The 23,794-nt window shown below is 36.3% G+C and overlaps 1 protein-coding gene across 5 annotated transcripts in view; it reads right to left on the bottom strand.

The window, feature by feature from the left end:
- Positions 1-1,471: 1,471 nt before the first annotated feature.
- LOC126375996 (nuclear speckle splicing regulatory protein 1) overlaps positions 1,472-23,794 on the bottom strand; it is a 115,941-nt gene continuing 93,618 nt past the window's right edge. For 4 of the 5 annotated variants that reach the window (XM_050023136.1, XM_050023139.1, XM_050023137.1 and 1 more), the window contains exons 5-7: positions 15,734-16,008; positions 14,935-15,162; positions 1,472-3,914 (exon numbers count right to left, since the gene is read on the bottom strand). In XM_050023136.1, coding sequence (XP_049879093.1) covers positions 2,788-3,914; positions 14,935-15,162; positions 15,734-16,008 — 1,630 coding nt within the window. In that variant the 3' untranslated portion in view covers positions 1,472-2,787. The remainder of the gene's footprint in view (positions 3,915-14,934; positions 15,163-15,733; positions 16,009-23,794) is intronic. The other variant, XM_050023141.1, reaches the window with a different exon arrangement.

Raw genomic sequence — 23,794 nt, 5'->3', positions numbered from 1 at the left:
ACAAATTCGTCGTTTCATAGTATCTACTTACTTAAAATATGTTCATAGTTGTAATTAATAGTAACTATAGTGTATTTTTAGTATTTTCGATCTATTTTATATAAGTTTTGTGACTGCGTGCAATCTTAAAGTGCAATATTCTCCGTTTTAAGTGCTAGCGCTCGTTTGTGCAATAAATGTGTAAATACTTATGTGTTTTCATGGTTGAATAAATTGTAATTTCATTCGTCCTGGGTTTTCATTTACAACACACACTTAGATATTTAGCACCATAAATTAACACTGTACCAGTAGTAGACGTTACCATGAGCCATGTCAGGGGCCTTTAGCGGGTCAATAGTAACCCTGGTAGGGTGATGAGGTTGGTACTCCACCTCACAACCTACACGATAGAAGAAGATTAACACTATTTTTCTATTATCAATTTTCATCAATGATTAGATATATCGAATTATTAAAATCATTAACTATAGATACTCTACTCTGACCCGGCGTGCGTGTATGAATGAAACGATGGATGAATGTGGAGGAAGCAAGCGAAGTATGTCAGGATCGAATCAAATGGAATTCCATACGTTCTGCTTACCCCGTTGGGAACTAGGCATGAATTTATGTATGTATGTGTTAACTTTTCATACCTTTAAAAGTATGTCGTGGGCCGATCGAGATCTGCCTAGGCAAATCATAAAATGCGGGTATTTCTTGAACTTCCACTATCTAGCCACTTCTTAAAGTTACGATTTTTATTACGTATTCAGTTTCTAATAGCTCCTATTAAGTAGGTAGTCTACCTAGACTTGTAGAATCTAGGTCTCATTAAGCAGCTTAATACCTTGAGTGACTTTTTTGCTTCAAGTCAATGTGCTGCAACACATTTTTGAAATAGAATTTAAGTTTTATTCAATTCTGAGATTCCGCTTGCGAAGTAATTTATTACAAAATAAGAAATAATTAAAAAAGTTCTTTCCGAGATTTGGATACCTACTTATTTGAACTTTTAACACATTACTACAAAAATAAAAAAGTAAGTACTTAAACAACTATTTTTATTAATATTACCTACTTTATAGACATCTTCAAAATTATAATCTGCTTCAAAAAGTAGGTATTAAGTATTTAATTTAATTATTGACCTTTTTTATTTGAACAAGTTTGCTCCGATTCTTGCAGACAACTCCTAATTTTATTTTAAGTTATACCTACAGATATTTAATACTATAGTAGTTATTAAATCATTCATTCATTCTTTTTAAAATTAACAGCTATCAATCATCCGTCCCTTTCCTTTTCGGTGGATAAGTAAATGACAGGTAAGTACTTATAACTTAAAATAAAATTTGATGGTGTCTACAGGAATTAGCACCATTGTTAGTATAATAAGAAAGAATAGAATTTGAATGATAAAATTAAAAACATAACACATGAATGTCAGGGTAAAATGAACAATTGATTTTAAAATAAAACAAATGAAAATATGTATATCATTTATTAATATTTTACAAACATAAAATACATCGTCGTATCGCATTCGTTGGACTTTGAATAACTTAGTCGTAAATTCACTGGTCCCCATACTCTACCTACTCCAAGGTATTGGGTGTAGATAAACATTTGTCATTATATTTAAAAAAATCCTTTTGGAGCACCATTCAATGTTTTTTTCTTGCCCTGTTCATCTTGTGAAAAACTGCATTATATGGAATCTAAAGAATTCAATAACAAAATCATAATAAGCTAATGGCCCCGATTGCTGCAGACACCTCCTAATTTTATTTTAAGTTATACCTGACATTTTCATATTCGCCGAAAAGGAAAGGGACGGATGATTGACAACTGTTAATTTTAAAATGAATAACCCGGGCGAATAAAATAGGCATCTCGCTGATGTGCAATCCGTCAAACTTGTGCTGTGAACTTAATTCTGTCATGTTATTGGCTAATATATTTTTTTAAGAGGGTTGTTTAAATTTCTGCCTAAAATTGACGAGTGTACCATAAAATTTATGCTTATCGATTATCCGTCCCTTTCGTTTTAGGCGGATAAGAAAATGACAGGTATAAGTTAAAATAAAATTAGATGGTGTGTACTTAAATAAAAATGTTGTTATAAAAATAGCAAATATTGTGCAAGAAAGACCTTAGATAAATTGACATAATAGAAACAAAGGAATATTTATCTACACCCGGTACCAGCTAAAATATATATTACAATACAACAAATGTATATAATAACTATATATGTCTAAATGATCTCGATGTCAATACAACCTTTTGTACACAAGACGACAAATTTGACACCTCTTCTAAACAACCGATCTTCAACCAAAGCATCGTCAACAGATTTGTGTAATTCGAGAAATAACAATAACATGATGTCAGTAACTATTCTATGTATTAGGTACCGTGTTTAATATAATTTATATTTACATTTTCTGTGATATTTAACAGTTCATATGAGTATTTAAGAAGTGTTACTTGCTGGTACGCACGTAATTGTATCTGACTAAACTACTTAGAACTACAAATACACGTTTTATGAATTACAAGTAATTGCCCCAATAATTGAAAAAATGTTTCTTTAACTGTTTCCTATCATATCCTTGATTAAACTATTTAAAATTTCGTCAACAAAATCAAATGTTAAAATTTAGAAACAAACATACGGCACATTAAATTGTGCGGTCATTTTAGTAGAAGAAAAAGAAAATTACATTTTATTACTCCATTTTCACATTCATCAATACATCATATATCCAATATATACAGAAGTCTAATCTATTATGGCATTTAGTAAGGTCTGACAGTCCCTAGACGTCCCCTAGGTATAGGCTCAGCGTAGCTGTGACGGAACTTCGTCGGTTGTCTCTCTGCTAAGTCACGGAAATCCCTATAATCCCTATCGTAGTACCTATCTCTGTCTCCTTCCACGTAAGACTGGCGCTGATCATCCAACAGGCGAGAACGGGAGAAGCCTCTCTGCCTGTCACTCCAGTCTCTCCTCCTATCTTCTATTACAGGCTCAATTATCTCGTCTTCGTCTATACGACGGTCCAACTCTCTTCTTTCTCTGTATCTGTCAAAGTCTTCCCTATGAGGCTTCGGCTCAATCCTGTTCAGGTACTCCTCAGCACCATATTCGTACCTCTTGACGTCGTCCCTTTTGCGTCCGACTCGTGGGAGCCTCTCCACTTCTCTCACGTCTCTGTGAAGCGATTCATCTCGTATACGGTCCTCCTTGCGTCTCTCGGGTTCCCTATGAGAGCGCTCCAGAAGAGAACGTTCAGGTTCTCTTCTGGAACTCTCTCTGTGTCTGTCCGTTCGCTCGTCCCTTCTCTCTTCCTCTGGGGAAGAAGTGGAGCGACTATTTCTCTCCAGCATACTCCTCCTCATCGCCATATGCTGTTCCAATTCTTTATTGAATCGTTCCCTTTCCAAATTCATGAATTTTTCTTTAGCGACATTGAAGCGGTCTTTTGGAGAAGCTATTTCGGCGATTTTCAGGCTGCCTTCACTGGCTCCCCGCTGAAGTTTGCCGAACCTTCGGTCTTCGACTCTGTCTATGCTTCGGTTGGAAGGTTTGGTGTCAGCCACGTAACGCCTCCTGTAGTTTTGGGGTTCCTCGAACTTTTCAGGTTTAGGATCTTTGAGGCGTTCTAAGGACTCGTGGCGATACCGCCTGTCGTAGCCGGCCTGGTCTCTGAAGGGGGCGAGTTGGTCTCGGAACTGTTCGGGGAAGTCGTCGTAGGAGCGGTCGTAGCGGGGGGACAAGGCGCGGCGGGGCGGTGAGGTGCGGCGCGGGGGGGAAGCGGCTCGGCGTGGGGACGCTGCTCGGCGGGGAGATGTTGCGCGACGCGGGGGGGACGCTTCAAACGCCTCGTGCATCATGTACGCCGTGCTCTCTGCCCAATCCTCCTCTGTAAAGATAGAAACATTTTTTGTAAGTAAACTAAATAGCAGGTAGGCGCACAAAAAGGGGTCCATAAAATGTAGTGACTGCGATTTTAATGCGAAACGAGAATTAATCGCAATTTCGATTGACCTTCAACAAGCTTAAATATATGATAATTAAGTACGTTGAAAAAATGATTCTGATTCCTGACGACATTTTTATTTTACCTCTTTCTAAATTTTATGAAAACTATTTCAAATCCCAATTTCTTCATCATTGACACTGATATTCGGCTTAAATCTAAAAAAACAATCTGGGCACTTGACCCAATCTCGAGAATATTTGCAACTTGTCCGAATATTCCGAGCAGTTATGATCCAGTAGCACAGTTAGCTAATTTATGCTAGAATACTCCTTTCAACTATTGTCAAACCACTTTTACGAATAACGGGAATCGCCTCTGAAACACACCTTAACTTGTTCAAGAGAACAGTTATGGGAGAAAGTACTTGTATACGTTCGACTCTCTGAATAAGTTTTGACGCGAATAGGACATAATTTTAAATAGGTATTTAATTTTAAATGCTAATGAAATATTTATTTGTTACACAAGAGTGGAAATAAGTTGTACACGCGAGTGCCGGGTTTAAATTACGAACAGGTGTAGTCTAGAATTGAATAAAGAGTGTAGCGAGTGATCGATTCAAATGTGTACTACTGAGCGCAGTTAGTAATTTAAAAGCACGAGACATAAAACAAATTTCCCTCTCAAGTCAAACACTCCATTCCACCTACGGACAAGTAGACGTCGGCAGGCATTCCATCCTTACGTTGTGGTATATCACCAATCCGCACTAAACGTTTTGCTTTTTCCTTTTAGATGCGAACAGCATAGGACTGGAATTGTCTGCCGTCGTCTGTTTTTCAAACTCGTTATAATCTGGGAGTCTTCAAGGCTAGAGTGAATAGGCATTTGCTAGGTAAGCGTGATCCGCCCTAGACCACATCGTCACTTACCATCAGGTGAGATTATGGTCAAACGCGAGCCTATCTTATTTAAAAAAAAAAAACATTTAGAATTCTTTATTTCTTTATTCTTTTGGTGTTAGACAACTGTCCTCATAACTAGTACTCATTTATTGCCAAAAATAGTTCAAACAATCTAGCGAGATGCGAATAAAATCTCCGATAATTTCTTTTGCCACACTTTTGCTACTTGCTACCGACTGGCTTCTAAATCTATGCTGTAATCAACATCGCACAACAGGTTTTTTTACCGCTGACATAAACTTTTTTTTTAATACATATGCCTACGTTGATGACTAACGGACCGCATCGTCTTCAAATCTTACTTTCTTCTCGGAATTATTTGGAGTAAACGAGTTTCTAAACTGGAATCAACCTGTGCCACCATATTGGTTGCGCCTGCGACTATCCGACGTCTTTTTTAAAACGCGCTAATTGTCGAGTGTAACTTCAGCTAGCCTAGTTATGGATTTTTCCTTTTTCGTTACACTACTCACACCATTAAGCAAAGCTGATGATGATCTGTGAAGTAACAGGTTACCCAGGTGATGGTGGTGAGCCAACTGAACTGTTGATTTGACGTTATCGACATAAGGTCACGTGCTCGAAGCAATGAAATCAACTTAACCGAATCGAATCGGCTAAAGTGAAGGTACCAAGTTGTGTCACAAAGTATCAAGTACATATTGAAATTGACATTTTGAAAGACTTTGATTTGATGTCATGTCATTGTCAGTGTAATATGAGCCTCTTGTCCATTACAGTCGGTTGCACAATCCGTTATTGGACGTTTTGTGATATGTTTGTTATGACTGTATCCAAACGAATACGACTTTTGGGTACCTACTCGTATTATTCGAATAAATAACAATTCTTTTTTTGAAAATTTCGACTCTTTGATCGTTTTGAAAATTGATTACTTATATAACTTGGGTCGAGTTTGGTATATATTTTAGAAAACAGGTAGATGACCTTTTCACTTTTTTATATATTGTAATGAATGTCGGTACTTCAGTCTTGCAATACACATTGAGCAGTGACTACTTTTATTTATCAGAGTTATACGTAGGTATAGAATTATTCTATAGCTAAAATGAATACACGATAAGATTATACATATAACTGTCTTCTATTAAGATTACTTCTAGGCTGTTATATGAAATGAAACTACAGGCCTACTTATGTATTAGATAAGGACCTATTATTTGCATTTATCCCGATAAAAGAAAAAAAAAACATAGCATCTGTTAGGTCATCACCATCACTAATTTAAGAGCCACGCTCTTGTCGGTGTAGTATTCTCTATGCTACTTTTTTGGGAAAAATAGGGTAGTGGGTTCCCTCTTCCTTTCTGCCATCTTTTAGGTAACTACCACACTCTAAAAATAAGCAGTATTTTCTGTCATTGTCAATACCTACATGAAAAGCTTGGATTTTCATTGCTAGAGAATTCCCATAATCGTATTAGTTTTATAGGCAATGTTTCATAATAAATTATTTTGTATTTACGTCCTATACTCTGTAAATAAATAATTTTCATTACCGAATCAAATAAAAGTGAGTAAGCCAACTGAAGTAATTCACGCGACGCCAGCGCCATTTTGTCTAAAAGCGCGTTAATAATAATTGTATGAGATTTAGGTTTCGCGGCGAAGCGAGTTTCATTTTATTGTTTAGTTGCTCCGGTTCCCTCAGCACTATATTATAATGAACAACAATCTTTACCTCTCATTTACGTATATTTCACCTTCGTCGGATAATCATTAAGCTTTAAGTACAATAGTAGGTAGGTAATAACAGAATTGTGATATCAAAAGATTTCAAGACGATTTTTATCCTTGAACCGGTGTTATGCTCTCTGTTTTAATAAATAAAGCAAGGTAATTTTGTATTTAAATGTTTATGCTTAAACTTAAGTAGGATATGAACAGAAATTGCGCATCGGAATTGAAAATGAAGTCGGAATATATAGCCTATTAGGCGGGTAGGGGAACGCTTCATAGCCTGGGCAATGTTACCTGTATCACACTGCTACTTAATGTTGCATAAAATATACTCTAGCGCACTAATAAACAGTAAATTCTTAGAACATATGGGGGGGGGGGGGGGGGTTAAAAAGGCCACAGCAATTCATCTAGAAAAGCAATATTGGTTTTTTTTTTGACATTTGTTAGCATTGCGCACTTACTTTTATATGCGCAAATGTCAAATTGCAATATTGTTTTTTAGCTGAATTGCTGGCAATTTTAACCCCCTGGAATGAAATCGAGGTGTGTGTCTTTAGTTCATATTACTTGTGGCTCTGCCCACGTAGATGTATTAAGGGTCGTTCGTATTCAATACGTTTCATATATAGACTTCGTTCGTATAGACTTTCGGAGAATTAAAAAAAATAAGACGAGTTGTGTACTTATTTATACTACGCTAGTAGGTGCTACAAATTACGTCACTTCTTTCTTACATTTTTTTACAATTACTTTTTTTTTGTAAGCGGACCCTTGGACTGCTAGGGAGATGATGATGAAGTATGCCTCTGTAACTACACGTCGGTCTTTTCTACAGTTTCATAAACCGAAAATCGATAACCATAAATTGTTGTACTTAACCACATACTTTTGTTTTCTAAGTTCTGTCACTTATCCAAAAATAAGTTATCCAAAAATAAGATAAAATCACTCGCTTCCTGTCATTTTAGTAAATATTATATCTTTTTGTCCACAGTCATCCTATGTTTATTGTGTTATTTATTTCCAAATACGGTACCTTACGTAATTCTTGGCCGATCAGATATAATTCCATATAATTCTGCGATGATTTGATGATCCCATCATCGTTACTAGATATTTTTTACCCCCACCGATTACCTGATGATTTCATTTGTTACAAAAAGCAGCAAAGCGTGTTATTTTGAATATTTCCTTGTTAAAAAATGCTGATATTTAATAATATAATCATTATTATTTAGACATAATTGATTGATGATGTTCCGTTAATATCCATTAATAAGAATCAGTTATGAATTGAAACAAATTTTAATGTTATTTTCTTGTTTCAAAATAAGTACTTTTATCTTTTTTTTTGATTATCAGAAAAATATAAATAGGAATAAAAAATACTTAAATGTTGTTTTACAATGGGTATTATAATGTTTTTAATTGTGTCTTCCAAATTAAAATTAAAATTGTATTCGTGTTTTGTTGAACAGAAATTCGGAAGTGTATCGAGTTTTTTGATGCGAAGTAAAGATAGGTAACAGGATCCCATAGGTTATCAAATATAGAGTTTTTTGATTACCTACTTGTCTCTCTGCACTTCTTTAGTAAACATAGGTGCTTAGGTATCAATAGGTATATTTAAAAGCAGATCTAGACACAAAGTGATGCAATCGATCACCAGAAGCAGGTCACGACATGATGCCATCAGTATTTTTACTACTGAAGTAATATTTGTATATGTTTATCTTGCTATATTTTATTTTAATCGTATCCGCATGTTAATATAATATTGTTTCCCTAATCATCATCTCCATAGTATCACAGTTTTCACAGGATTCACCCATCGATCTGTAGTCATTTTACCGTCTTACGATTTTTTTTTCTCCACCAGTGTTGTTGTTACTGCTGCGCAAAGGCTCTTCTTCACTTTTTTCTTTTTCGAACATAATTTTACTAGATAACCAATTTTTATTTATTTTTATTTTATATTTGTTTTTGGGTATAAAATATGACCATTTTATTCCACCCAGGCACAATTAAATTTTCCACCCATTATTATTTTGATCAAAATAAAGGGAAGCAATATACGTAGCAATATAATTCTATACATAATGTGATCCAAATATCAAGCAACAATTATTTAATATATTCTTCTGCTATTACATTGTATATTGGAGTAATAAAGAACAGCCTCCGTGGTCTAGTGGTTAGAGCGTTAGGCTCACGATCTGGAGGTCCGGGTTCGATTCCCGATGAGGACATTGTCGAAATCACTTTGTGAGACTGTCCTTTGTTTGGTAAGGTCTTTTCAGGCTTGAATCACCTGATTGTCCGAAAAAGTAAGATGATTCCGTTTCGGAGGGCACGTTAAGACGTTGGTCCCGGCTATTAGCCGTAAAAACACCTCCACCAGCCCGCAGTGGAGCAGCGTGGTGGAGTATGCTCCTACCCCCTCCGGTTGATTGAGGGGAGGCCTGTGCCCAGCATTGGGACGTATAGGCTGTTTATGTATAATTAAAACACATAATAACGGGTTCTTACCGCGTTTAAATGGGGATATGAGACTCCCGATATTTCTTATTAAACATACTGTTTATGTATGTTTTATTGGAATAATAATGTACCGACCCGAGTAATGAGAAAATAGGTAATTATTACGTTAAATTTCAATTTCACATTTCTATATTATTTTTAGGGAACGTATCCTGGAAAGTCCCACATTACAAATACTGTACACAAAAAGCCTCACTTCCTATGGTACATTCAGAGCTTAACATTTTAAATTGATAACTCACGACCAAGGTAACGTGTTCAAACGATGAGCGCACGAGTCGCCAACCTTGGCATGAGCTGTTGGATAAAACGTGTTATCCGTGTAAAAATGTTTTTTTTTTAATCTAATCAATTATTATATAAAATCCATGTTATAAACTATTACCTAAGAGAACATCTATTTTCAAACAGACAGACATAAATTACGTTTCGTCTCTGTTAGGACCATACCACCTGGATCAGCAGAAAAGTAGATAGGTAATGGTCAAATCCCGGACATTTCATATAGAGCACCTCGTTATACACAGAGACTACACAATACTACACATTTTATGCTTGTCGATTACTCCTCCCTTTCCTTTTCGGCGGATAAGAAAATGACAGATATAACTTAAAATAAAATTAGATGGTGTTTACAGGAATTAGCACCAATATGCTTTCGGTTGTGATATGTTATTCGGTTCGTGGCAAGTTTTACACGTTAAAATAAAAACTAATACAGGGAAGTAAGTTGTTCTTCAACTAATATAGTAAGTGTTCTTTGCTATAGTAGGAAGGATGCCATCACGGATAGGCACGAACTACAATTTCTATACTAATAACACCTTACACTGTTACCACGGCGTCTTCATAGACTTCCTACACATAACCGGTTTGAGATCCATCATAGTACGGTCACGAGTACTAATATGTACATTATATACACTTTGAAACCATGTCACATTAACTTTTTTGACAAATTAAACCATACTTAACCCTTTCACGGACAGAGATCATGGGTCATTGATGGTTCATATTAGGTAATATGGCACCTTGGGATCGGAACGTCATAGGACGTTCTGTCCTTGAAAGTGTTAAGTCTTATTAAATGTCAAATATGATAGTGCGACAGGGTTCTAAAGTGGGTACATGATATTGCTCATGACTGTACATTTTAATTGCTACATCTAGAAAGCTTTTTCTGATGTTGTAATCTTCGCTCGTTTCTATCGGCATACTTATTACTTGAAAATTGAAACAGACATAAGAACATCATGTATCCCCTAAGGGTTTGGCAGAGACGTATGGTCTACAGGGTGTTAGTGAAGAGGATGATTTAGACCATGATTCTGAGGTAATATCTAGCGGAATTTCCGTCGCAAAGTTCCGTGCTTAAGTCTTATGTTCCATGGCGATCCTATTGCCATTAACCGGGCACAAATCCTGGAAACCACATGATATCAATTACTAACTTTGATCCAAAAATGTTAAGAGTACCAGTTCAGAGCCCGAGCCGATATTCGAACCCGAGACACTACAATGCAAGTTACGCGTTCTCCGAACTGAGCTAACATGGATTTTTTAACGTATATATTCCCACCGAAGAACATAGGACCTCCAAATCGTAAGCCCAACGCTTAATTACTGGACCACGGAGGCCGAGAAGAATAATATTAATTGGCTAGTTTCCAACTAGTCAAATCAGTTACTTTTTACTAAACGTCAAAACACGAAATTACTATGGAATTTGTATGAAAAAGTACACTGTGACGTCATAGAAAAACGGGATAAAATGTCGGCCTTATTATTACGTTTTTCTTGATTTAAATTCATAAATAAGTTAAACAGAAAAAAGAAAATGTTTTTCGTTAGTTTTCGATCTGTCTCTATTTAGTAATCAGAATTTCATAATTTATCTTGAACCCAATTACTTGCGAAACTTATTTACTAATCAGGTTATCTCACGATCGTCTTTCTAAACCAACATTAACCTGCTTAAAAATATGAAATATTCTAAAAATATAAACGTTTAAAATGAATGCTTTCGTAAACACATTCTGAGCAAAAATACACGCAAACCTAACATGTTATTGACAAGCTTAAAGCACGTCGTCTACCGCCAGCTAAGCTTTTTAGACATACTATAATTAGGTAGGTTTATTTAAACCGAGGTTCGCGCCCAACTGGGCACCCTCAACGCCTGTTGTCTTAAACGTTGTACCGGGTGAGAGCCTTCAACGCTCCCCAATTGTCCGGCCAAGTAGTTAATGCCATCTGCGGCAAATCTACAATAAGTCACGTCAAAAAGTTTATTTAAATTGGTAGGTAGAGCCACAGTGCTGAGTTATTTGTTCCGATAATTTGTTGTTTGCGTTCAGTATTTCATGTATTTTATAATATACTTAAGCAATTAATTAATTTTTAAAATGAATAAGTATTATTTAAATTGATGAGACAATAGATAAAACGTGATAAATGTGTATGTTTGTGATGATAGGATTATGAAAATAGATGTTAATCTAGATAGATAAAAATGTCTGATATTACATATGTGTTCCTATAATTATTAAATAACTTGTAATGTATACCCTCATTGATTGAAAAGATGTGTTCTCCTCAGCCATAACACCTTGCGAAATGACGTAAATTCAAAAATGTTACATTGACCTTCAACAAGTTATCAGTGATAATTACGTTGAATAAATGATTCTGTTTTCTGATAGATTATAGTTATGAGACCTAAAATCCTTTTAAATTGCAATATCTATTGTGGAAAACAGCGGGATGGTAAAGTTTGAAAAAATTAATACATTAATTCGTGCTCATTTTAGTGCAAGTAAATTGCTACGTGAGGTTAGCTTAGCTAGCGTTGGATATCATGCCTAATTAGTCTAATAACATTTAACGATCATAAATTTTAGATCAAATTCTTAATTGACCGGTCGTTTCAACATGTCGGACATAAAAAAAAACTCGTAGATCGATTATATAGACTTGTGTGTAATCTTAAATATGTAAGTATGTAGTTATCAACCGGAGGCTGGGGGGGCTGTGCCCAGCAGTGGGACGCATATAGGCTGTTTATGTTATGTAGTTATAGTTATTACTGTATAGACAAAGTATATTTGAAACGGTAAAGAATGGGATCGTCTCATAAACGGGACTTAGGTATTTATTAGGTATAGGCATGTAAGTTACAATTTGTAATATAAAGTTATATATGTATTTTTTTAAACATTTTTGTTTTATAGCACTCATCTATTGCTAGCGAAACTCACAAAGAGAAAATTCAATCGATAAAAAATCTGACTCGGGCGGCTTTTTAAATTCTTTTTCGATTTAATTTTCTTTGTAAAGTTATATTGATTCGACTCGTTTGTAAAAAAGTTCTTTTGGTTAGATAAACAAACCCCGGGAAAAATGGATAATGAGTGTTGTTACGTACTAAATAAAGATATGTTTTAGTTTGAATACTTGGGACTTTTTTTTATCTATGATCAACTACAAATTATATTAGGTACCTTGTAGGTAGAGGATAGTATTTTTTTCACAAAACCGAACTTGCACCAATGAGTTATTCATTTGTCTTAAGTACAGTTTTCACTAACACATTTGGCTCGACCATTATAGACGGCGATACGGCTCACCTATCACGTTGGTCCAACAGAAAGTTCGGTGAGGTGTGGGTACATAGTTCATCTTACGATGGACTACCTTAGAGATATAGACGTAAGTGTGTCATGTTGTTCTTTCACAAAGCGAATGTGTTGTATTGTATTTTAAGTAGCCACCACAAGTAGGTACACACAAGGTATAATCTCTAGGCATAAAACAAAGGACTGCTCATTAGATAAAAACCTTAACAAAGGTACATCGGGAAGGTCGTATGTTGAAAAACTTATCTGAACAATCGTCTTTTTTCCACTTTGGGAAACGTTGGGTTAAGAATATCTTCTTACGTACACCCATACATTGTTTTTAGCAGGGGAGGCGTGGGAAGGCACGAAACTGCCTATTTTGTACAAGGCAGGAACAGATAGTAAAAATAAAAATCTTTGTTTGAACTTTATTGCGAAGACTAATTGGTTGGGATAATAAAGCGCGTGGAAAAGCTTTCTTGATTCCCAATTAAGGATTTGTTCTTTTTGGACGTGACTTATCGTAGATTTGCCGCACAACATAAACAGCCTATATTATAACGTCCCACTGCTGGGCACAGGTCTCCCCTCAATCAACCGGAGGGGGTATGGAGCATACTCCACCACGCTGCTCGACTGCGGGTTGGGGGAGGTGATTTTTACGGCTAATAGCCGGGACCAACGGCTTAACGTGCCCTCCGAAGCACGGAATCATCTTACTTTTTCGAACAATCAGGTGATTCAAGCCTGAAAATTCCTTACCAAACAAAGGACAGTCTCACAAAGTGATTTTGACAATGTCCCCATCGGGAATCGAACCCGGACCTCCAGATCGTGATCGTGAGATTTGCCGCAAATCGCGTTAACTAATTGGTCGTAATATCCACGTATTTCTTCTGCCTGTGAATGAATGTGAATTCCCGACCCGGGATTTGAATTTGTGACGCTACTATGTAAGTCACTTGTTCTCCAAACTGGGCTAACACGGTTTCTACTTGCTTAAAATTGCCGACTGCTCGATCAATAATCACAACAGGGAAACAAGTTCATAATATCTTTCACTTTACTGTTTTTTCGACGCCTTTCATTAAACCGTTATGTATACCTACTATTACATTACAACGGCTAATAGGCCGATTATTTAACACGTACATTAATCATTTTACGAAATACATTAAAAAACAAATCTTTGGTATATGTATAACAATCATTGTAAGCATTTCTTTCGGCTTATGTTGTGAAGAATACCTCAATTCTTCTCGCTCTCAGTCCAGCTATGAAAAAAAATACATGCACACATACATACAGAAACTCATGCTCGTAATTCCTAATGGGGTGGGAAGAGCTCGAAGTAATCAAAAGACAACTTGCAGCCACTTCTGATACGAAGTCCTAAGATGATGATGAACCTTATGCTGACAAGGAATCGGCCAATTCTGTTGTAACATAAGCTCACAACTATATCCCAATTGGGCTAGTAAGAAGTACATCTATTGCAAGATGAACTAAGTTAATACTTAGTTAATACCTCGGTGAGGTTAATACCTCACCGAGTTTTCTGTTAACCAATAAAATAGGCTCGCGTTGGACCACAATCTCACCCAATGGTAAGTGACTATGTTGGACCACAATATCACCCGATGGTAAGTGACTATGTTGGTCCAACATAGTCATGTTGGACCACAATCTCACCCGATGGTAAGTGACTATGTTGGACCACAATCTCACCCGATGGTAAGTGACTATGTTGGACCACAATATCACCCGATGGTAAGTGACTATGTTGGACCACAATATCACCCGATGGTAAGTGACTATGTTGGTCCAACATAGTCATGTTGGACCACAATCTCACCCGATGGTAAGTGACTATGTTGGACCACAATCTCACCCGATGGTAAGTGACTATGTTGGACCACAATATCACCCGATGGTAAGTGACTATGTTGGACCACAATCTCACCCGATGGTAAGTGATCACGCTTACCTAGCAAATGCCTATTCACTCTAGCCTTGAAGACTCCCAGATTATAACGAGTTGGAAAAATAGACGACGGCAGCTGTCTGCCATAGTTCCAGTCTATTCTATGCAGAAGAAAATATCCTAAAAATAACAGAAGTTGAGCACACTCACCACTAGTGCTATGGTTATCATGTTGCCTGGTGTACTCGTTCCTCTCCGGGGAGGGGGCCAAATCACTGCCAATCCCTGAGCTTCCACCAGAAGACTCCAACTTCCTCCTAGCGTTCACACCAACAATGTTCTGGTTCAGACACCTCCTGGTGTCAATGTTGGAGAGGTTCCCCTTCTGCCTGTGCACCGTATCGTAGTCCCTCGGTGGAAGTAAGATAGGACTCTTGCCTGAAATTTTAGGATGACAATTTAGCGCTAAATTCTGGATGGATAGTATGTAGATTTGCGTTGCGCTAAAGCTTTAGGGTTAACACGTAAGCGTGATTATATTGTCTAGATCTGACGCGCGTTGGTTCAGAGACTACTTTAGCTCTATGCTCAGCAGTAGAAAGTGTATAGGCTGTTTATGTCATGTATATTTTTGATATGCTACATAAACTTACGTAAGCATAATAGCATTGAATTTATTGATTAAAAGCTTCTGTTTGAACGCGGCATCGGTATATGAAATCTTTTAATTTGTAAGTTTCATAACAAGTAATATTTCCGAAAATATTCGTCAATATAAACATAGAGCACTATGTGTTTTAATTTAAAAAATGTCTATATAACAATAATTCTACACCAAACGCAAATAAATAGTAATAACGTGAAATAAAATGCTCGTTTTCTTGTGGTATCTCACTTCAGGCATAGATAACTAAACGGGTGCAAGACATACCCATGCAATAAATACATATAGTGCAGACTGCAGCGTGGTAAGCTCAACTACCTACATAAAAATCGAAATCAGACTGACCTATCCCCTTTTTACCTGTTGACAACTTTTGTTTCAATTCAGCAGCCAGACTGTCGTATAGATTGGCGACGCATCTCTCCTCATTACTTCCTGAGTCTGACTCCCTGGAGACTTCACTTCCCAAAGAAGAGTCTGGGGGCTTCTTCGTGCTTGGAAGAGCACCCCTCATCTGAAGTTTCCTCTCGATATCGGCGAATTTCTTCTGGTTTTCAGGTCTCTCTATGAGCGCTTGGAGGTGTGTGTAGAGCATTTCTGCTGTGTGGTCCGAATCGCATCTGGGGACAAAGATGAATTATATTTAATTATTTATGCCAGGTAGCATAGACCCATACGAAATATCTAAACAAATAAACAGGTACAAAACAGGTAGGTACCTACGTGGTTTAATATACAGGATGTAAGTGACATCGTAACGAAAACTTTGAGGGATGATATCAACTCAGAATGATGGTCTAAATCATCCCCTGAGTATTTGTTACGATGTCACTAACCTCCTGTATACCTTAACCTAAAATACATTGTTATTTAAATTATAAAAAAATACAATTAAACCGTCGGCACTTTTTGCTTTATTAGCTTCTGTGACGTTGTCAATTGGTGATCGATTTGTTGAATTGGTGTAAACGACCAATTTGTTGTGGAAATGACTATTAACCGGCGGTAGCGTGGAGAGCACCTTTAAAAACAAAATGAAAAAAAAAAATTCGAGCGGCTTCATCTCGAGACGGATGCGGTTAAGAGCTTAATTGTTACAGTAAGTATTGTTCGAATGATTGCAATTGTTTTTTAAAAGAACGTCTGGGGCCCTCTGCCGAGGTTTTTCTTGCAGCTTCTTTTCCCCGGCTATACAGGTTGTGAAAAGCTGCAGTAGTTTTAGGCGGATGAGACGTTCGTTAGGTAAAAATTGACGATTTAAAGTGTAACTATGTTACCTACTGAATAGAGATATTATTGAATTTGAATGACTGCTTTTCGTTCATGCGCAGCGATAAAAAAGACGAGTAAGCGAATGTCCTTTTGAAATTCAAACCCCATTGTTTTTTTAACTATTATGTCTCGAAAACTTGACCGCAAGAGGATACTAATCGCCCCTAGGCACAGCTATAAATGATCGATTTCTAAGTAATTACCTGAACATTGTAGTCGGCGAGACTTTACTTTTTTTATGATTAGTTTATTGCGACAAAACATATAAAGTAAGCTATCATTAGCTCTTCCTAAAAGGCATTTTGAATACCTAAATGCTAAAAGGTGGCATTCTCATTGATTTCCAAATGATGCCAACCTACATAAGAACATGTCACCCATACTTCGACAGTGAAGGGCAAATGTATCGATAGCTTCAAAGATCTGCCGTCAATCCATTTCTACAACTGTCGAAATCGTAGTGTTGAATTGCAACCAACCGTGAATTTGAAATATCATATTATAGGTCTAAGTAACATTAGTACTCAATATTTTAGACAGATGGCGCTAGCATCGGCTTAATGACGATACATAGATCGAAGGAATTTCGCATGGACTCCTGTCCGGTCACGGGCATTAATATGTATACACTTTGGTACCATGTCACATTAACTATTTTGACAAATTGAACTGAAAAGTCTCACTAAATGTCAAATATGTTAGTGCGACAGAGTCCTAAAGTGTACATTATATTGCTCATGTCTGTCCATGTTTACTGGAAGACTCGGTGGTGTAATGCGGTGGTGGTGGTAGTGTTAACACGCTCGTCCCGGCTTGACAAGAGCTGCAGTTTTTTTCCATTTAATTTTCTCTTTGCGAGTTCCCATAAGCACGATTGAGTGCTAGAAAACCAAAATCATTATCATAATCATTATCATTACATAGGTACATAATAGGTTGTGTTAGATAGAAAAGAATCGATCGACCTAATATCGACTGATCATCTCTATAAACGTCACAACACTAGCTTACGAATTTTGACAGATCTAATTCTTACCGCGCATTGAGGCTATTGCAAAATCAGTAAAATGTTATCTTTATTGAAATATAAACTACTAATTGTGTAATTGTTTTGTTGTTACTAGTGTACTAATTGTACTGAAGTGATCGTTCAGTTTAATGCAAATTCATAAAAAAAATGTTAATTTTGAATACTTATTAGTCACTTTAATTGATGTGATTTACATTATTTATGAAACTGCCTACACATCCAATATTCAATTCGTTTACCTACTACTAGATTGAGATGGATAGTTCAATCAGGTTCAATCAGCATAGTTCATCGATTGTGACCAATCTGTCATTAACAAGTTGACAGTTAAAGACTCAACAATTCGATTGCTGAACAAATATAATGTCGTTGAGTGAATGGTTGATTCAATTCGTATACCTGTCAAACCAGTACTATATCTATCAAGTTACCTTCCAATCAATTCAGGAACTGTAAAACTCATATGAGCAGTGATGTGCCGTTCCAGGGAATGTTTCCAAAGAGGCAATGTTCCACTTGTAAAATCTCTTTAATAGCAAGGACATTCGGTGCTTTTCTTATTTAAATTGTTCTTTCTTGTACTGTCGTCGAGCATACATAATCATGTAAGCTCACGAATTATCCGAATTCTGAATCATCAAAACTGAAATGTGTCATAGTTATATGAACACCTATGAGGCAAAATACCCACAATTGGGCAACGTGCCCATAGCTGTGTGAATATAGGGTAAAAAACCCACGATGTTAGAATATGGGGTATAACCCCGTGAATGGCCTCCAACCGCCCCTTACAGCCGAATTGATAAATTCATCTGATTACCTGATAAATCACCACACTGTATTATGAATTTGATTATATAAATTCGAGAACTGATTACAGTTCGAGACATGTAATCTGGTCTTATCTGCCTAAAGATTAAAGATTAAATGCTATTTTTAATTTTATGCGCTTTTTTATAGTCCAGTTTGGAAATATTCCGGGCATATGACCAAGTATGAGTCATTCATCACACTACCAATGCTTTCATTCATTTAAGATCTTATCTAAAATATCGAACAATACGATTTTATCACGCTTCTACTAAGTAGACAAACGATCTATTACAAGGCTCAAAGTATTTCTATTACCGAATAAGCATATGATATAACGGTTGTATATAATCAGTTTAGTAGTATCGTAGAGTACTTATTGAATAATCATAATTTATGAACGAATAGGTTGAGCGGATGTTTTGGATATGGGAATCTGTTTTAGAGATATTACTCTAAAAGTGAGATCTAGGCTAGTTTCCAACCAGTCAAAATCAGTTAATTTTTAATAAACGTCAAAACACAAAATGACTATGGAATTTGTATAAAACACCACACTGTGACGTCAAAAAAAAAACGTGATAAAATGTCGGACTTACTATTTTTTTTCTCGATTAAAATTCATAAATAAGTTAAATAGAGAAAAGAAAATGTTTTTCGTTAGTTTTAGATCTGTCTTTATTTAGTAATCAGAATTTCATAATTTATCTTAAACCTAGTACACGATTCTATTGTATCTTTTTCTCTGTCTACTTATAATAATTGTAAAATGCTTAAGGGATTTAGACATTGTATTTCTTTGTTCGCAGAGAAAACTCAATACCTCTGCTATATCTTTTAAAATCGATGTTTTTCGATATAGCGACCACAATTTTCATTTTACTTGAAATATCTAATGTCAAAAACGATTTGTTATTGCCATTTCACTTTCCACTGTATAACAACTCTTCAGATATGAAGAAACAATAGGCGAGTTTCCATTAGTCAAATCAGGTACTTTTCTCTAAACGTCAAAACAAGAAATTACTTCGGAATTTCTATGTCAACTTACGCCGTGAAGTCATAGAAATACGTCACAAAATATCGAGTCTATTGTTTCGTTTTAGTTAAGTTTTTTATCAGTTTTAGATTTGCAGAAATTTAGTAATTCACATTTAATATTAAGAATGTAACCGATTGTTATCGTATTTACCTACATTTCAACTTGTATACCACTTCATATCACAGATCATGTTACGAAGCATACACGTTCTATTGTATAGTGCGAATGTCAAAGTTGAATGTATGACAAGGTCTACAGCTGTCATTTTGATGGGCACTTGCCTCTGTCAAGTATGTAGGCCATAGGCCTATTGGGTATCTAGTTATTGAGTACAGTGGTGTGTTATTTAAGAGGGCGACTTCGTAAAAACGTCGTGAAATTCGATAGGTCTTTCAAACATGATTCTGTAAGTGCCTATGACGTCATTGACTCGTAATGACGTTACTTATACAATCATATTTGAATAACCTATCGAATTAGAAGATGGCTTACGAACTTTTTGCTTATGTAAAGATTTATATCTTTACTGATTCTTTCTTTGATTTTTCATTTTCATTTCTCTTTGATTTATATCTTTATTTTTCTTTTTTTATTTATAGTATTTATACTATTTACTTTACTATGAATCGACTTCTAGAGCCATACCTATTTAGCATGCTGTTGTTTGTTTAATTCATCAGAGCGAACACTAAGCTAATCCACTGCAAGTTACATGCTAAATCTTCTCGAGCAAGCAAGTTTCCACATAACATAAGATCACTACTACTGTATATCCCAATTGGGGTAGTCAGAGGTACGTCCATCGCATCGAACTAAGTACCCACACCTCACCGAGCTTTCTGTTAGACCAACGTGTTAGATGGTGAGCCGTATCGCCGTCTATAATGGTCGAGCCATCTGTGTTAGTAAAAACTGCAATTCAGATAAGTTAATAGCTCATCGGATTCGGTCCGCCAAGCCGCCGCGAAGTTTTTTTTTTACTTTTGATGGATTTGCTCTTGGCCCCAGACTTGCCCGAAGGCATTGACGAGGCCTAAGATGGAGCGAGCTCGCCCAAAAGGTGCCTGTTCACTCTGGCATTCGGAAATACAGAAAACGGCAGAGAATTCCACTCCTTCCACATTTAAACAATTCTATAAAATTCATAGGACTTGAAATTGCAGCCTTAATTTGATCTAAATGCGGCCTAAAATTTATTAGGCGTACATCCACACATCGATATAAACCTCCCATCACTACGCTCTGCACGACCACTTTTGACGAATGTCGCAAGCTGTACGACTCGCGAGCATTCCAAACCTCACATAGGCGGGGCAGAATTATTAGCATAAATAACTATTACCATATCACAGTGACATTGCGTAACAGTAAATACGCGTTACCATTCATCGCGTTATTTATAACATTATCTTTGTTATGGTAATATTGTTGGAGAACAAGTTTGTGTTTTTGGTTAAGTAGTTGTCGTGTTGTAATTATTGTTAAACGCCTACACGTTGTTGTATAGTTTAATGAAGTCAATATGTTTCAACTAGGTATGGAAATATGCACTAGACCCACTAGCAAAAAAAAGAAGACTGGGTAATTCATTATTGTACATCTAAATGCAATGAATGTGAGGAAGGCAAGAGGGAAACCACTGCCCTATTTTGCCCTAAAAATTAGCATGGAGAATGTTACACCGACAAGAGCGTGGCTCTTAAATAAGTGATGTGATGACATTGCCGTTAACCTACTTTAAAAAAGTTACTCTTTGTCTATTACATCACCAAAATTTTGATCACCACTCGCAGAGGCCCTGACTCGATTCTCGTCGAGTCAATTAAAGAAATACAGGGGTATGAATGTTAGGTCATACTTCAGTAGGAGGCAGTTTATAATGTATGTACAGTCATGAGCAATATAATGTACTTACCCACTTTAGGAGTCTGTCGCACTAACATATTTGACATTTAGTGAGACATACAGTTCAATTTGTCAAAAAAGTTAATGTGACATGGTACCAAAGTGTATATATACATATTAATGCTCGTAACCGTATATATACACCCACTCTGGGGGGAGTCTGCCATAACTATGCCATATTGACATAACTGGGCCATAAATCCTGGATATCACTCATACTAGACTCATAGTCGAATTCGTTGGTTAAGAGCCTGAACAGTACGATGTAATATATATTATATGGATTACCCCAGATTTTATTTAACACCACGCGATCGTCTAATAAAATACTACTATATTAGGCATTTCTTGCCGCTAGCAACATTATCTTCTAAGCACGAAAAACTATAGGTTACAAACGGAATGCTGACATTTTAAAGTCAAGGATATCGGCTGATGTCTCATTATAGAACATGTGTTCTGCTGAAAGCAGATGGATAGCATTAAAACATCAGTCTACCTATTAAACAATAAGTTATTGACGTGGAGAATGCCATTGCATACCAATTAAGTTAATTAAAAGGTCTTTTAGGTAATTACTTTGTAGTGGTATTTTGGCCTAACAGTATTTATAAATTGGTGTACTATTACCACACTCAGACAGTACACATTGACGTTACCGTACACGCACATCTGTGTGTGATGTCTGACGCCCGTACGATTGAAGACTAAAGTAAGACCGAGGGGGTGAGGTAAACCTAGCTCAGCCGCTGGTGGGGAGCGGAGAGTTGCCATTCTATACGTGGTATTATTCCTTATTCTATGCTACTACTAACTAAACACCGATAACTTATACGTACTTAGGTACATAATTCGAAGTACTGAGAGTCTTTCCGGGAAGATATACTTATCAATTAACTTACTTTATGAGGTGAACGCAAAATGTTAGCTTGAGTAAGCGAGAACTACTTGATAGAGATGTTTTTGCCATCTTCTTTGAACAGGGGTTAAAAAGGGCACGTCGAAGCAATTCATCTAGAAAGCAGTATTGCAATTAGACATTTGCGCATATAAAAGTAAGTGCGCAAAGCAAACAAATGTCAAATAGCAATATCGCTTACTTAGATGAATTGCGTCGATGTGGTCATTTGAACGTCCCAGGAAGGAACATAGAATACACGAATACAAAATAAACAAAAATACAAAAGATAGTCTTATTGCTAAGATAGCCATCACTTCCAGGCAATCAGACAGGGCAGTACTGTTATGTCAAACAACATTATTTAAATAATATAAAAATAACTAGCTGTCCGTTATAGCAATTACAACGTATGAGAGTACTAGAGTTATAATGCCGCTAATTGCATTTCAATTTTTTATTCCAATGGCATACACGACATAGTCATAATTGCAAGGCTGCTGTCTTAACAGAATTATGGCAGTGAAGGCATTTACCGCAAATTATGGCACGCGACACTGAAATGCATGTCACGCATTAAATGCCAGACACGCAGTCACGCATAGGCTGGTTTTGACGCAATAGAGACATTTTACTTCACGGAATTTGATAGAGTGAGAACATCATAACTTAGAACCACACACCTCTGCCTACCCTTTTGGGACTACAGGCGTGATGCAGGCTTCTGAGTTGATATCAAGTGGAATTTTTCAGGAAATTGTTATCAACTCAGAATAATGGTCTGAATCATCCCTCAAAGTTTTCGTAGCGATGTCACTTACACCGTGTATTAACTAGAAAATGGTTCCCACGAATAAAATGCATAATAAATAATATAAAATGGTTACTTACATAAATATTTAAATAGCTTGGTTACGATAGATACGGTTCTTGTCCCTGACTCATAGTTCTATCAATTGAATACGTTATGATATGAATGTCAAGGCGATATTAATATTGCTTTTGATATTTGAGAATTCACTTTTATTTTATTTATTAAATTTTTGTGGAATGTTTACTCGGAAGGTGTGGTGTGATGATGCCATAGATGGATACATAACACAACATAGCATAACGGATGTATCCCCAAAGGTGTAGGGGTGTAATATATACACCCATTTCACGCTTGCAAAATATATGCATGATTTTAAGAATTAATTCTGCGCCGCTTTGCTCAGCGTACCCTACAAAATATTTAAAAAAAAATGCAAAATATGATGGCAAATTATGTCTAAAGCATAATAGTATGAGATCGTAGAAACATCAGGGGGGTTAAGAAAGCCATATTGAAGCAATTCATCTAAAAATCATACATACATACATACATAAACTCACGCCCGTATCCCTAATGGGGTGGGCAGAGCTACAAGTAATCAAAGACAACTTGCAGCCACTGTTGATACGATGTCG

This window comes from Pectinophora gossypiella, chromosome 20 (genome assembly GCF_024362695.1).
Source record: "Pectinophora gossypiella chromosome 20, ilPecGoss1.1, whole genome shotgun sequence".
Lineage (NCBI taxonomy): Eukaryota > Metazoa > Arthropoda > Insecta > Lepidoptera > Gelechiidae > Pectinophora > Pectinophora gossypiella.
The sequence above is the reverse complement of the archived record's forward strand: the minus strand, read 5'-3'. Positions and strand labels throughout refer to the sequence as shown.